This window comes from Aotus nancymaae, unplaced genomic scaffold, assembly GCF_030222135.1.
Source record: "Aotus nancymaae isolate 86718 unplaced genomic scaffold, 86718_ANA_hifiasm-v0.15.2.pri h1tg000062l, whole genome shotgun sequence".
Classification (NCBI taxonomy): domain Eukaryota; kingdom Metazoa; phylum Chordata; class Mammalia; order Primates; family Aotidae; genus Aotus; species Aotus nancymaae.
In genome coordinates this window covers 20735948-20747122 of record NW_026988476.1, presented here as the reverse complement: position 1 = coordinate 20747122, position 11175 = coordinate 20735948, and the positions used below count along the sequence as shown (strand labels likewise).

Here is an 11175-nt window from a genome sequence, read left to right as displayed (position 1 = left end):
CATCCCCTCCTCTGACTTTCACATACTTAATAGTCATTAAAAACAACTTGTCTGAATTAATTCTGGAGTTTATAAAGAGTCTTTGAACATTTTTAAAAGCTGGATAAAAGCTGGAGATCCATTAAATAGTAATCTGTTCCCAGGAAATTCCATTAATTTTTATCATTTGTGAATCTGTATAGCTACTTTCTTTTGATTTTCTCTTTTTTTGAATTGGAGTCTCACTCTGTCACCCAGTCTGGAGTGCAGTGGCATGATCTTGGCACACTGCAACCTCCGCCTCCCAGGTTCAAGCTGTTCTGCCTCAGCCCCTGTTAGTGGCTGGGACTACAGGCAGCTGCCACCACGCCAGGCTAATTTTTTGTATTTTTAGTAGAGATGGAAATTCACCATGTTGGCCAGGCTGGTCTTGAATACCTGACCTCAAGTGATCTCCTTGCCTCGGCTTCTCAAATTGTTGGGATTACAGGCGTAAGCCACTGTGCCTGGCCTTGATTTTCTTAAGGCATTAAGTCTGAATGGTACCATCTTCAAATCTATAAATATATATTGGTGCAACATAGTTTCATCTTCCATTATATTCTGATTCTAAGGCATTCAATTTAATTCTAATTCTCTTAACTTACATTTTTTTCTTAAGCTTTTACAAAGTTGAAATTTGCTTTTGCTTTTTTAATGAACTTGCTTACTGAATTTTACATAAAATAACTTCTTATTGACTTGTAAATATTAAATGGTATTTGGTTCAAGGACATAATCCAGTTATATGCCACAGTAGAAACTGAGGAAATAATTATGTGTGATCTCTGTAGTTCAAGATCAGCTTTGCTTCCTGAAGATAATGACCTCTAAATGATTCCAGAGTAATAATTTTTCCTAGTGTAACAGAAGATTCCTTCGTCGGTGCCTAGAGTCTTTTCTGAGATATGTAGTGTTGCACATGTGCAGGAGAAATGAATCACTAATTTACAGGTCAGGCCTGAGGTCTGCCAAGAAAGTTAGAATACGTACTGGCCTGGGCCCTGCTTGAAGTGGTATGCATTACTGTCAGTCAAAAGCCAAAGTTAAAAACGACTTCTAAAGCGACATTTAAATAACCTCCAGTAGTTATATTTCCTCAAGTTCATAACTGCTTGCTTTACTCTGCAGTAGAGCAGAGTCTACCATTTCAAAGCTTAAGAATTTTAAAATTTTCTACACACTTAGGAAACAAATGCTCATCATAATCAATTCTTACAGTTTTTTTGTGTGTGTAGATAAAATCATACATGATGTCTAAAATAAGTTAAATATTTTAAGACCATGTTAAAAATTCACAATTACAAATTTAACTGTTAGAAGTCACCAAAGATCATTCTAGTCTACATAAAGACATCTTATAATGGCTAGTCAGTTTATAAAATAAGAATATCATAATGTTTACAAATATATAGCTCTGAATTTTAAAAATTTAGCTTACCTCATTTGTACTTCCCTGTGGCAAAGGCAGATTAAAAAGAAAAAAGAAAAGTATATATCCTGCTTTATTAACAGTATTATAATATTCAACTTTGCTTACAATATTTGTGAGCATTTAAGAAGAGAACAAATACTCCTGCAGATTTTTCCGTTTAGATGACATATTTTATCAGAATCTTTTAAGAACTCAATTCTGTATTCCTCATAGCTTTTAGCATAATATATTCTAGGAGGATTTTGACATTGACCTCAAGTAACCCCTCCTAAATCTTTTGTGGTGGAGGGACTATTTGAGACAGTGGTTCAGAGGATTTTTTACTTCATTTCCCATTGTGCTACCACTAGTTTATCTCAGCTAGATCCTTCAAAGGCATGTGTTACAATTATGTTATAAAGAGTATATATAAGTATGCTTTTTTTTTTTTTTTTTTTTTTGAGATGGAGTTTCGCTCTTGTTGCCCAGGCTGGAGTGCAATGGTACAGTTTCAGCTCATCGCAACTTCCACCTCTCAGGTTCAAGTGATTCTCCTGCCTCAGCTTCCCAAATAGTTGGGACTACAGGCATGCGCCACCATGCCCGGCTAATTTTTGTATTTTTAGTAGAGACAGGGTTTCTCCATGTTAGTCAGTCTGGTCTCAAACTCCCGACCTCAGGTGATCCGCCCTCCTTGGCCTCCCAAAGTGCTGGGATTATAGGCGTGAGCCACCACTCTGTATGTTCTTAATCCGGGAAGAACTGTAGCTATTACCTGCTGCCTACAGGTACAGAGACAATCTGAAGTAATCTGATATTGCTTTCGGAAGTTTTTACTTAAAAAGAGAATGATAAATGACAACTTACAATACTGGTTCATATAGCTCCTAACAAAGCTAATGCTAATCAAATCATAGGTTGTGAATATAAGATAATGTTAACACAAGTCATAATTAGCTAAATAAAAGCTGTTTTTTCATACAACATTTAACAGATTTAACATTTTTAGAATAATAAAAAGTAAACTGGATGGCTCATGCCTGTAATCCCAGCACTTGGGCAGGCTGAGGCGGGCAGACTGCTTGAGGTCAGGAGTTCGAGACCAGCCTGGCCAACAGGGGAAACCCCATATCCACAAAGAATCCAAAATAGTAGCCGAGGATGGTGGTGTGCACATGTAGTCCCATCTACTTGAGAGGCTGAGGCACAAGAATTGCTTGAGCCTAGGAGGCGGAGGTTGCAGTGAGCTGAGATCACACAACCATCCTTGGCCAGACATCTAGCCTGGATGACAGAGCAAGATGCTCTCAAAAAAAAAAAAAAAAAAAAAAAGTAAAAGCACCACTAAATTGATGTATTTTTTAAAACACTGAAATGTTAATTTTAAAACAGTTGTGTAGGACTTTACATATTACACAGCATTATACAGTTGTTTGTATCTGGGCAGGTCATAACATTCTTGATAACAGGCCCAGTTCATGTTGTTCTGTGTTATTTCCAACATCTGATGCAGTGGCTGGCACATGAATGACATTCAAATGTGTGCTGAATTTAGTTGTGAATTAAAAGTGTTCTTACCTGGTCCCACAGAGCTGCAGCCACCTGGTCTATTACAGCTCCCAGCTCTCGGTATTCTCCAGAGTACCGGATATATGCCCAGGTGCACAGGGTGATAAGGGTCAGTCCCATTATCATATTGCATAGGCTAGCTATGATGTCCAAACCAATGAATCCAGTCACACCAGCAATCACATATGTGATAAAGATGACTACAAACAGTGTGGCTGGGGTACGAGCTGCATGGAAGATATTTTTGCTATCATTGTGCTTGATATATTGGATATAAAGTTCATCTATTTCGCTCTCCAACTGCTGCAGGTAACGCCGGCTAAATTCTTCCCCACCCATCTTCTTCACCCCTCGGAATAGCTTCACAGATTCTTCCTTAAGTTGCAGGTGTTTGGTCTGCAAATCATTTGGGGCCAGAAATGGTTTGTCACCACCACAAATCTGTATCAGATAGAGAAGTATTTGTTTATGCAGTGCAGAGTAAAATTAGCAACTGTATCAAAAATTTTCACTTAGCTAGTTGAGTTTGTTAGAATACATTAATAATCAGGAGCCGGCATATCTGTTTTGTCAGCCCACATCTTTCCACCCTCTGTATCCGTGAGGCATGACTTTAAATGGGACTGGTATTTTCTTTATAGGTGGCTTAAAGTCATTTAAAATTTTTCTGTTTTTGATGTAGAAAATAATATTCATCACTTAATCCAAGTCCTTCAAGATGAAAAGACATGAGTGACACAACATGAAGTGCAAACTGAGTTCATTTACAGAATGAATCCAAATCTAAGGAAACTACATTTATCCAGATTCTAGGAACTCTAACTACACTGAAGTCATTTTAACCAATGAAGTTTAATAAACAATGATCAATGCTATAAAGCTCTCAAAGTAAAACGGTGAAATACATTCTTTAGCAGTTTTACTGATTTTTGTTTGAATGTAGTCCATTGAGTATTCTCTTCCAGAGACTAAATAGGAGTATATTAAATGTTCTTGAGTTGCATTTTCAATTCTTTGAAAAGTTACAAGGGTAATCTCAGTTAACCATACCATTCACTTTGGTTACAGGCGTATCTCACAAGATAACGTGTGTTTGGTTCCAGACCACCCCAATAAAGTGAGTCACATGATTTTTTTTATTTCTTGATGCATATAAAAGTTATGTTTACATTATATGGCAGTCTATTAAAGTGTGCAATAGCACATCTAAAACCATGTACATAATTTAAAAATACTTTATTGCTAAAAAATGCTAAGGCTTATCTGAGGCTTCAGCACATCAATCTACGGGTCGAGGCTCTTGCCTCAATGTCGATGGCTGCTGACTGATCAGGGTGATGCTGCTGAAGGTTGAGGTGGCTGTGCAATTTCTTAAAGTAAGATAACAGTAGTTTGCCATATTGACAGACTCTCCCTTTCATCAAGATTTTTCTGTAGTCTGGGATGCTGTTTGACAGCATTTTACTCACAGTAGAACTTCTTTAAAAATTGGAGTCAATCCTTTCAAACCCTGCCAATGCTTTATCAACTAAGTTTATTTAATATTTTAAAGCCCTGGAAAAGGTAGGGGGAAGGAGATGAAAAGAAGTTGATTAATGGGTACAAATATACAGTTAGAAGAAATAAGACAGTATTCAATAGCTCTGTAGGGTGACTGTAATTAACAGTAATCTATTGTACATTTCAAAATAAAAGAATAATTCGAATGTTCCTAGCATAAGGAAATATTTAAGGGCATAAATATTGCACTTACCCTGATTTGATCTTTACACATTATATGGATGTATCAATTTATCATATGTACTCCAAAAAATAAGTACATCTATTAGGTATCAATAAAAAATATTCTAAATCCTTTGTTGTCATTTCAACAATGTTCATAGCATCTTCACTAGGAGTAGATTCCATCTCCAGAAACCACTGTCTTTGCTCATCCATAGGAAGCAACTCCTTATCCACTAAATGAGATTACACAATTTAGTGACATCTTCAGGCTCCACTTTTAAGTTCTCTTGCTGTTCCCACCACACCTGCAGTTCTTTCCTCCACTGAAGTCTTGAACCCCTCTCAGTCATCCAGGAGGGTTGGTATAAACATTTTCCACACTTTTGTCGATGTTGATATTTTTGCCTCCTTCTATAAATCACAGATTCTCTTAATGGCATCTACAATAGTGAATCTTTCCTGGAAGGTTTTCAATTTACTTTGCCTAGATCCATCAGAAGAATCACCATCTATGGCAGCTATAGTCTTACAAAATGTATTTCTTATTACCATTTGAAAGTCAAAATTACTCCCTGATCCCTTGGCTACAGAATGGATATTGTTAGCAGGCATGAAAACATTTCCTTAAATGCATCTCCATCAGTGCTCTTTGGTGAATAAGTACATTGCCAATGAGCAGTAATATTTTGAAAGGAACCTTTTTCTGAGTAGTAGTTCTCAACGGTGGGCTTAAAATATTCAGTAAACCATGCTGCAAACAGCTGTGCTGTTACCTAGGCTTTGTTGTTCCATTAATAGAGCACAAACAAGAGTAGATTTAGCATGATTCTTAAGTACCCTAGAATTTGGGGAATGGTAAATGAGCACTGGGTTCAACTAAAAGTCACCAGCTATAAGAACGTCAGCCTGTTCTTCCAAGCTTTGAAGCCAGGAACTGACTTCTCTCTAGCTGAGAAAGTCCTGGATGGCATCTTCCAATAGAAGTCTATTTTATCTACATTGAAAATCTCTGTTTAATGTAGCCATCTTCATCAATTGTCTCAAGTAGATCTTCTGGATAACTTGCTGCAGTTTCTACATCAAGACTTGCTGCTTCAGCTTGCACTTTATGTTACGGAGATGGCTTCTTAAACCTCACGAACCAAAAACCTCTGATAGCTTCCAATTTTCCTTCTGCACCTTTACTACCTCTTTCAGCCTTCACAGAATTGAACAGAGTTAGGGCCTTGCTCTGGATTAGGCTTTGGCTTAAGGGCATGTTGTGGCTGGTTTGATTTTCTATCCAAACCACTAAAGCTTTCTCCATGTCAGCAAAAAAAGCTGTTTTACTTTTTTATAATTTGTGTGTTCACTGGCGTAGCACCATTTTTTTTTTTTTTTTTTTTTTTTTTTTTTTTTTTTTTGAGACAGAGTCCTACTCTGTTGCCCTGGCTAAAGTGCAGTGGTGCAATCTTGGCTCACTGCAACCTCTGCCTCCTGGGTTTAAGCCATTCTCCAGTCTCGGCCTCCCGAGTAACTGGGACTATGGATGCGTGTCACCATGCCCGGCTGATTTTTGTATTTTTAGTAGAGACGGGTTTCACCATGTTGGCCAGGCTGGTCTCTTAACACCTGACCTCAAGTGAGCCACCCACCTCAGCCTCCCAAAGTGCTGGGATTACAGGTGTAAGCCACTATGCCTGGCCTGGAGTATCATTTTTGATTTCCTTTAAAAACTTCTTTGCATCCACAGCCTGGCTTTTTGGTGCAAAGGCCTAGCTTTTGTCCTGTCTCAGCTTTTCATATGCTTTCCTCACTAAGATTAGTCATTTCTAGCTTTTGATTTAAAGTGAGAGATGTGGCTCTTTGAACTTCAACACTTAGAGGCCATTGTAGGGTTATTAATTGGCCTAATTCCAATATTTGTTGTGCCTCAGGTAAAAGAAAGGACTACAGAGTGGGAGGGATGGGGGAACTGCTGGTTGCTGGAGCAGTCAGAAAACACATTTATCAATTAAGGTCACCATCTTATATCGGCACAGTTCATGGCACTCTGAAACAATTACAATAGTAACATCAGCAATCACTGACCACAGGTCACCATAAAGATACAATAATAATGAAAACGTTTGAAAAATTGTGAAAATTACCAAAATGTGACACAGACATGGAGTGAGCACCTGCTGCTAGAGAAAGGGCATCAACAGATTTGCTCCACACAGGGTTGCCAGCAACCTTCAATTTGTAAGAAGTATCATAAAGTGAAGCTCAATAAAAAGAGGTATGCCTGCATTTGAGATTTAACTATATCAAGAATACTTTCATTCTGATTGTCCTTATGTTATAAATAACACCACTCCATATACTACATTTGCATGGATTCTAAGACTTCAATTTTGATGCAATTTTAATTTCATAACATTTTTAAGAGGAAAAAATACCTATCACAGTTAATATGTACAATAATTATTAGATCCATCTTAATTTGGAGTGTTAAAATGAGGAAATGTAATAAATAGAAATATTGGTTCTTAAGATTTTTTTTTCCTAAAAGGGTTTATCTTTAAGAGAAATAACGAAATTGTGGAATATAAGGAGGTGTAGTGGCGAGAGTGCCACATGGTATTTTAGCTACTGGATTTTATAAATAATGGAAAGACCTGGCACCCCCCAAATATGTGAATACGGATATAGTACAGAGAGAGACAATTCATTTAAAATGCCTTTAAAATTGCACACACATAATGTTTTTAAAAATATTTCAGGAATACAACAAATAGACATGTGATTGAGGAAAACAGTCAGAGCTACCTCATTGCATGTGTGTACAGTGTAACATGGAAGAAAAACAAGAATGAATTGCATGAAGAATACTGCTTTTGTTTAAGACAGCATTTAAGATATTATTTAATTCTTACCTCTTCCATTTTTTTGTTGTACGTGTCCTTGGCAGTTGCCACGGCTGCTAAATTGTTAGCTTCTGCTGTGGCCTTTGGACAAAGTACAAAATATGATGTAAAATGCAGTTCATATTTATTAAACTTCCACAGGGAGTTCACATTTCAAAGCATCATGTGCAAGAAATGTGCAAGAAACCAAAGTCATCAAAATAATGTTACAATATTTCTACTACATTTTAAAAATTAGTAAAAAAGGTTCAAAAAGGAATAAAGCAGATTTTTACTGAATACACAATAGTCCTAAAATGAATTTTCATTTGGAAGAGTTTTCATCTCAAAAAATATTTTTTAGCCTGTAATTAAATGGTGGGAAGAAAAAAAATCTATAAACTCAAACTCATGGGGAATAATATACACTATATTTTGTAAATACTAATATACAAAAATATGTCTAAGGACTGCTGCTGATAGGAGAGTGTAACACTGATAACAAAAAGGAACTGTTAAGAACTTTAAATATGTATAAGGAAACTAGTTTCTACCTTTTTAAAATTTATTGACTTCTTTTTTAGGTATGAGATCTCACTATGTTGCCCAGGCTGGACTCAAACTCAAGCAATTCTCCTGTCTCAGCCTCCTGAGTAGCTGGGTCTACAGGCACATGCCACCGTGCCTGGCTCCTTTTAAAAAAAAATGTTTGTGGAGACCAGTTGTTTAAAACTTGGACCTGCTTTTCTACTGTGTGTTACATGTGTGAATCAAAATCATAGAGTAAGACTGTTTTCTAAACAAATTTAGTGCAAAGAGAATGAAAACCCTTTGGTAAAAAGTATTTGTATCTCAACACAAGTGAGGCTGCAATATGTTATGTGTAAACTGTTTAGATGAACACATAAATAGGTAAAGTTATTAGGCAAATAATCTTCCAATCAGTCTGTCTAATATTGTTATTTGGTAATTTCTGATAGCCAGAAATCTTAGCCTTAGTGACATGTCTTAAAACATGACCCCTGATTAATAAATACCTGTAACATGGATTTGGGATGTGGTAATTCTTCACCTTGATAGATCTTTATATAAGCCTAAAAAAGGAAAAGAAAAAGATTCATGTTCAAGCAATTCGATATTTCCTCTAATTCTATGAAATTGTATTCTAAGGTCTTGACATTTCAAAAAATATTTTCAGGAACTAGAACTATTTGATCTTTCTCAAACTTAAATTCCCTTTTTTCTTAGTTCATGTTGTTTCTGTTTCCTGAAATGCCTTTTTCAAACATCTCCATCTGCCAATCTGGCCCTTAAAGGCTCAACTCAATGACATTCCTTTAAAATGTTCTTAGACCCCTCTGCTGGGAGTAACCGCCCTTTTTCAGTTACCCGCAGGAATCTATACCCTGCTGATGTCATAAGCTTTATGGAACAGACCTGTCTGAGGGTCCTGAATCTCCTACCAAATTGTAAGCACCTCCACAGTGTTACACGCAGTAAAAATTCATATTTTAGATAAATAACATGTCACTTATTGCTGACAATCATGAAGGTAAATAGATCACACAGAAGGTATACGATTTAAATGACAAACATGAATTTTAAAAATTGATATTTTAGTCCTGGGAGCATCAGTCCACAGTTGGGTTGGTAACTGAAATCCTCTGGGATATATATGGGTTAGTAAAAAGTATTCAGTGCTATCTAAACAGGTAAATGCAAATTTAAAAGAATTCCACTTCACATTGGCCCTTGGTGCAGAGAGTAAGAAATGGGGAAGAATTTTCTTCAGTAGGAAGGCATAATCCCCTTGGGGAAAATCTTGCGAATTAGGAAGGTAAAATTTAGAATAGATCATGGACCCTGGGAAATACCCCATTCCCCCAAAAGACTTTTCCAACTCTTACATTCATATTTCAAAATACAGTTCCCTCAAGATTAAAGGGGACCATAAAGTTACCTTTATGTGGTTTCCTCAAAACAATCATTTTAGAAAGTAAGCTTTCTGAAAGGTTTTGAAAAAGCTTTTTAAAAGGGATTTTTAAAATCTTTTTTATAGATTCCTCATACCTTTGCTCCCATAGTACAGGGTCTATAATTTTTTATAGAAATTATGATCCAATATATGTCAAATCTAAGTACTCACAAATACTCTAGAAATGAGAGTGATACCTTGAAGTACTCCACCAGACCCCGGCAGGTAATTTTATTTCCATTGATCTCTTTAATATCTAGGCTCTCAGGACTAAGTAGCCAAGGAATCAATATTTTCAAGTTTTTGATGAATTCATCATCTATTTCTACAAGTAAAAGAAAATCCATTATTATTTTTGGAATCCTAAGCAGTCCTCCACGCCACAGAATAAACCATCCTTTGGTCTCCCCCGTTTCCTCCCCAGTGGGAGCAAACTCCCTTTCCCATCACTTAAGCAACTCCTAAAACCTGCTCTTCTCACAGTGAATGATTCTCCTTGCCCAAATTTCCACTCCTGATTTATCTGTATCTTGTCTTCCACCTATAAATTAGCTTTCTTGATATTATAAGTTACCTTGCTTGATTTTACATGTATGCTTTGTATGTAGCCCATTCATATAACCAGTTCATGTTTTAAGTCTTGTTTGTGGTTTTATACATATAGGCTCATAAATGGGGAAGAGACCAGATTTTTACTGGCTTATTATAAGCATTCCCTCCAGAAAATGTATCCAAAAACTGCTCGGTGCATAGCGCGCCCACATTCTAAGAAGCGTACAAAACTGGGTGAGGCTGTGGTAACTGGACTGAAGAGTTCAAAAAGATAGTGATGATGAAGCGACCCCTAGTGGTGGAACTCAGCAACACAAAATACAACGGTAAAAAAAGGCCGCTTACACAGATGAGAGGTAGCCTGAGTTATGCACCTGTCATGTTTGATATAATTGATTGCACATAACCCAAGTTGTACCAGTAGGTTAAAGCTTAACATTACAGTCTTAGCAAAGTAATATAGAAAGCAGATCACCAGAGAAGTCCTCTGAACACAGTGATAATTTCTTAAATTGTTATTTCAAATATATGGAAAAATTGGGGTCAGGTGCAGTGCTCACGCCTATAATGCCAGCACTTTGGGAGGCTGAGGCAGGTGGATCATTTGATGTCAGGAGTTTGAGACCAGCCTGGCCAACATGGTGAAATCCTGTCTCTACTAAAATACAAAAATTAGCTGGACATTGTGGCATACACCTATAGTCCCAGCTACTTGGAAGGCTGAGACAGGAGAATCACCTGAACCTGGAGCCAGAGGTTGCAGTGAGCCGAGACTGTGCCACCACATTCCAGCCTATGTACCACAGCAAAACTCTGTCTCAAAAAAAAAAAAGAAAAAAAATATATGCACACACACATGTAAAAAAGCAAGACCTGTCCAGTGACTTGCTTGGTTTCTAAGTAAATTCAATAACTGCCTGTAATTTTTAAAAATCTGGGTTTTAGCAGAGTTACTCAGTTTTCAGGCTTTTGGTTGGTGATTTTGAAGGCCTTAAAGATTCAAACCTTAAGACTGTGTTTGCATTTTCCCTGTTGTTGTAGCCCCAGTTATAATA

General features: G+C 36.9%; 2 protein-coding genes across 5 annotated transcripts in view; one reads left to right on the top strand and one right to left on the bottom strand.

Annotated features, from left to right (window-relative positions):
- SAV1 (salvador family WW domain containing protein 1) overlaps positions 1 to 10689 on the top strand; it is a 47076-nt gene extending 36387 nt beyond the window's left edge. Inside the window, exons 6-7 of one of the 2 annotated variants that reach the window (XM_064365864.1) lie at positions 4070 to 4118; positions 8178 to 10689. In XM_064365864.1, the coding sequence (XP_064221934.1) occupies positions 4070 to 4118; positions 8178 to 8183 (55 nt within the window). In that variant the 3' untranslated portion in view covers positions 8184 to 10689. Of the gene's footprint in view, positions 1 to 4069; positions 4164 to 8177 lie in introns of those variants that run through there. The other variant, XM_064365863.1, reaches the window with a different exon arrangement.
- The window catches only part of ATL1 (atlastin GTPase 1), a 104253-nt gene that overhangs the window by 1172 nt on the left and 91906 nt on the right, over positions 1 to 11175 (bottom strand). For 2 of the 3 annotated variants that reach the window (XM_064365860.1, XM_064365859.1), the window contains 5 exons: positions 9766 to 9893; positions 8631 to 8687; positions 7624 to 7695; positions 3011 to 3442; positions 1460 to 1474 (listed from right to left, as the gene is read on the bottom strand). In XM_064365860.1, coding sequence (XP_064221930.1) covers positions 1460 to 1474; positions 3011 to 3442; positions 7624 to 7695; positions 8631 to 8687; positions 9766 to 9893 — 704 coding nt within the window. The remainder of the gene's footprint in view (positions 1 to 1459; positions 1475 to 3010; positions 3443 to 7623; positions 7696 to 8630; positions 8688 to 9765; positions 9894 to 11175) is intronic. The other variant, XM_064365861.1, reaches the window with a different exon arrangement.